The sequence below is a fragment of the Pinus tabuliformis genome, chromosome X (genome assembly GCF_031772625.1).
Source record: "Pinus tabuliformis cultivar Carrire ecotype Pingquan chromosome X, CPIR1, whole genome shotgun sequence".
Classification (NCBI taxonomy): Eukaryota; Viridiplantae; Streptophyta; class Pinopsida; order Pinales; family Pinaceae; genus Pinus; species Pinus tabuliformis.
The window spans coordinates 1,148,217,273-1,148,222,098 of NC_142308.1; the positions used below are offsets into that span (position 1 = coordinate 1,148,217,273).

The 4,826-nt window shown below is 43.2% G+C and overlaps 1 protein-coding gene across 1 annotated transcript; it reads right to left on the reverse strand.

Moving 5' to 3' along the window:
- Positions 1 to 2,548: 2,548 nt before the first annotated feature.
- LOC149143957 (uncharacterized) lies at positions 2,549 to 3,382 on the reverse strand. Its single transcript, XM_089452002.1, has one exon. The coding sequence runs from the start codon at positions 3,380 to 3,382 to the stop codon at positions 2,549 to 2,551; it is 834 nt and encodes a 277-aa protein (XP_089308128.1).
- Between the last annotated feature and the right edge of the window lie 1,444 nt (positions 3,383 to 4,826).

The following is a 4,826-nucleotide window of genomic DNA, read 5'->3' on the forward strand; positions in this document are numbered from 1 at the left end:
TCAGACCTGTTGTTGGAAAGGTGCCCGAGCCCCCATTCATATGAGACCATACAATCTTCATTGGCATTGCAAATCACTCCACCTGCTCCAGCAATCCCAGGATTCGATTTCGAGACACCGTTGAAAAAAAGATAATAAGTGTTGCGGTTTTTAAGCCATGTAGCAAATTCTTCCTCCTTAAGATGGATTTTCCAATTGTAATACATCTTACTTTGCCTGTTGCTGGTGGTGGTCTCAACTTGATTACTATTATTTCTGTTCAGTATATAGCTAATGAAAATTCGCTCTTCCACATTAAGATCGGTGATGTCTATGCTTCTGCAGTTTTTGACTGAAATAGTTTCCAAAGAAAGACTCCTTGCTTTGTTGCATAGATTCCTAGTGATTGTGTCCTTGTCCTTAAAAACTTTATGGTTTCTGGCGAACCAGATAGACCATAAAATAGTGAGGGGTAGGGCGTCCCAGACCCTTTTTACTGTGTTGTGTTTTCTTTGTTTCCAAGGGTAATTTTTCCTCCATTGTTGAATAACCTCTCCTACGGAGACCTGATCACTCCAAGGGATGTGATTGTTATGGGATCTACTTCTCCAGCAAACTTTAGCAAAAGGGCAGGCAATAAAAAGATGTTGTATAGATTCTTCGTCGGATTGACAGTTAGGACAACGTGAAGGACCAATAATATCCCACTTCCGAAGGTTATCAACAGTGAGTATTTTCCCTTTCAGAAGGGTCCACAGAAAGAATTTAATTTTGGGCAGAGCTTCAGATTTCCAAACCATTTTCCAACGGTTCCAAGTGGACATGGGGTAATGGTTGTTGAACAGTATACTTTGAGCCTGACAGGTCCCAATGAAAGCCATCAGGTTCATTCTTTTTAATTGGAGCTATACTATGCAAATGGTATTGAAGAGCTTGAAGACTGGCCATGAGATGAACAGGAATGGCTGGGAATGTCCATCCTGACCATAAATTGGAGTGGTTGTCCCACAGAGAGATCTAGTCTAGGTGGTGAATTCCTATACTATTAAAATAGGTGAGAATGGGAATGACTCCAACATGGTTGTTTAATGGTTGCCTGCCCATTATTTTGTCTCATCCAATATTGATATTAGCACCTCCTTTGGGAACTTTGGAGATATTCTGGATCATGAGAGGAATTTCTTTTCTACATAGACGCCAAATTTTGGAAGAGTCTCTGATAGGGATATCCTAATCAAGGAGTCGCTGCCTTGGGAAATTTACGTATTTGACCTCCAACACTCATTTCCACCAAGCCGAAAGACCAATGATAAGCCTCCAGACAATCTTGCCTCCAAAGGCAAGGTTAAGAAATTTGGGGGATCTAATCCCAAGACCACCTTTGTCTTAAGATTGGATGACCTGCTTCCAGCTAACTAAATTGAATTTCTTTTTGTCATTTTTCCCTCCTTGCCGGAGGAATTGGCGGAGGATGACTTCCATTTTGTAGTGGAAAGAGATGGGAGCTTGAAGAAGAGAAAATTGATATAGAGGTAGGGAGGAGATACCTGATTTGAGAAGGATGAGGTGGCCAACTGGGTTGAGCCAGATGGAACCCCAACGCTACACCTTTCTTTTCATCTTGTCAATAACTGTGTCCCAAACTTCAGCCTTCAAGTGTCCCAAACTTCAGCCTTCAAGGGACCTACACTTATTGGCAGGCCCAGGTAAGTGAAATGTGACCATTCATAATTGCAGGAGACCCCAAGGATAGTGGCTATGCTGTGTAGAACCTGTGATGAAGTGTTCCATCCATAAATAAAACTTTTCCACTGATTGACTTGACCACCCGAATACCTCATGTATTTGTCCAGCAGAAACTTAATCGTCGGGCTGTTATCGTGGATGCTCCTCCAAGTAAAAGGGTGTCATCGGTGAATTGAGAGTGGTTAATGTTCTTTACACCATTCCCAAATTTTATTCTTGTGATGAGACCAACTCTCTGCTTGAATTCCAGCGCTTTGCTGAAGGATTCAACCATCCGAATGAAGAGGTAAGGTGAAAGAGGGCAACCTTGCCTAAGACCCCACGAAGATTGAAAAGCAGTTCCAAGTCGTCCATTAACAAGAGGAGAGATCCAGGGCCCGGAGATGCAAGCTTTGATGAGATTTAAAAAGGCTGCATCAAATCCCATCTTTTTTAAAACAGCTAAAAGATAGGTGTGCCTTACTCTATCAAAGGCATTGGCTAAATCAAGTTTAAGGACAAAACCTTTCTCATTCCTAATTTGGCTTGAATGAACAACTTCTTGGACGAGGAGGATAGAGTTTGTAATTTGTCTATTGGCCAAAAAACCCCCTTGGTTTTCAAAAATGAGAGAAGGGAGAAATCATTTGAGACAAGCAGCAAGAATTTTTGTTAGAATCTTGTAGGACGAGTTGCAAAGGGAGATGGGATGGAATCGGATAAAGGAAGAAGGTCGGTTTTCTTTGGGAATGAGGGATAAATGTGTGGCATTGGTGTAACCACTGATTTTGGCTTTCCCCTGGACCCATTTGAGCATTTTAATCAGGTCTCTTTTTATAATTCCCTAGAAAGCTCGATAAAAGCAAATGGGGAAGCCATCAGGTCCTGGTGCTTTATCCGGCTGAAGAGCCCATATGGTTTTTCTAGCTTCCTCCTCATCAATTTCCTTATTCAAGGTATCATTCATTTCCTTGTTGGTGCTTTTGGGAAGGAATTGTAGCAGGTCATCGTAATCCTCTTCATCTGTTGTTTCAGTTAGAAGGTCCCGATAGTGGTTGGTAGCAGCCTGTCTGATGGCTTCTTGGGCGGTTTGAAGGTTACCTTCAACGTCCAAGATTGAGCTGACAGTATTGCTTACTCTCCGCACAATAGTCTGTTTGTGAAAGAAAGTTGTATTCTGGTCCCCTCCTTGCAGCCAGAGTTGCCTCGATTTGATCCTCCATTTAGATTCCTCCTCTATGTTTACACAGCAAAGCTGAGAATATAGTTTGCTTTCTAGCACTTTGCTCTCTTGGGTGAGGCCCTGCTCTTCTATTTCCTTTTGGACGCTGTTTAGTGTATTTTTGATCTCCTTTTTTATCCTTTCAGGCTCCTTATAACTGATTTTCGCCCATTCTTTTATCGCCTGTTTGGTGTTTCTAAGCTTGGATTCCCAAATGAATCCAGGAGATCCTTCTACATGCCGCCTCCAAGATTCCTCCACAATATCTTTAACTGCTGTAATACCATTCCAAAGCAGGTTGTACTTAAACAGGATGGGTCCGAGAGGGCAATGCTTTTCTAGATTAAGAGAAATTGGATAATGGTCCGAAGCTGAACAGGGAATAATATTAGCGTATCCAGCAATGAAGGAAGAGAGAAGCATGACGTTAATGAGAATTCTATCTAGTCTCTCCATTATGTTGCCTGTACCTAGCCTGCGGTTGCTCCAAGTGTATCTCCTATTTTTTGGAATGATATCGACTAGATCGTGGTCATGCATAATGTCTTCTAGCCGAGCTCTGAAAGGATCCGGGGAGAAAATACCTCCTCTTTCTCATTAGCATGGAGAACAAGATTTAGATCTCCTCTTAGTATGACATTGGTATTCTCCTCTGCGTTCATGCTGACTTTGATTTCCTCCCAACAACACTCCTTATCCCTGAAGTGGTTAGGCGGATAAATGTTGTATATAACTAGAATCTGTTGATCTTCTTTGTTTTCTAACACTTTTTGGATCCAGTGCTGATTTATAATTTCTGACTTATAATTCCAAATGTTTTGATTCCAGATTGTAGCGATTCCTCCAGAAGCTCCCCTGGATTCACTGATGCTTCCATTGTACTGCTTGCTCAGTTCAATGATTTTAGTCATATCCTGCAGGCTTTGCTTTGTTTCCTGTAACAAAAAGATACCTGGTTTTTCACAATAAATAAGATCTTTCAGGGCTGCAATTTTGGAGGGGTGCCCTAAACCCCTGCAATTCTAAGATAGGATTTTGATCATTGGGAGAGTGGTGTGCGGAGAGGTGCTTGCCCCCCTTGATCCTTGTGAGTTTTCTCCTTACCATGTTGTCCTAAGATGTAAGATTCAATAGGGATTTGAGTGCCCATTGCTATGTCCTTTTGGGCATTCTCATCTCAGTGTTGTTTTGCAAATTTTCTGCTTGGGCCAGGTTTCTTAAGAGAGTCGCTAGAGGCTCCATGGTCTTTGGATGAGCTCCTGGTGAGTCTAGAGGGGGGGGGGGGGGGTTCAAGGGAAGATTGGGAAGGGATAACCAGAGGAGGGGAAGGATCAGAGGCAGCTGAATGAATCGTGGGAAGATGCGAGGGTTCCAAGGGTGGAGCATCGGATAAAACCGAGAAGGGATTGGAGGTAGAAGGGGGCAGGGGAGGGGAGAGAGAAGGAAGGGAGGATGAGGGAGGGGAGGATGAGGAGGGGCGGGCAATCTTAGAGGCAGGGGGTTCAGATTCTGGCGGTGCTTTAGTTGAGGGAGCCGACTTCTTTTTTTTTACTGTTTCCCACTGTTCTTCTTGTGGGTCATTTTCAACATTAGCAAGAGAGGGACAACGATTGGCAAAGTGGTCGTATTCGTGACATACCTTACATTTGAATGGTATTTGCTCGTAATCAAGCTGCTGAATATGGCTCCAATCATCCACTTTGAGTTTGATGGCTTTCGGTAGGCCTTTGCCGAGATCCACTTCCACACAAATGCACGCGCATGCTTGCATATTATCCTTTGGCTCGCTATGATCTATGTACTTGCCTACAACGTTTCCAATTGCACGAACCGAGTCATCTCCCCAACAGTGAAGAGGGAGATGAGGGAGTCTGACCCAGACAGGGACAGCATTGGGGAC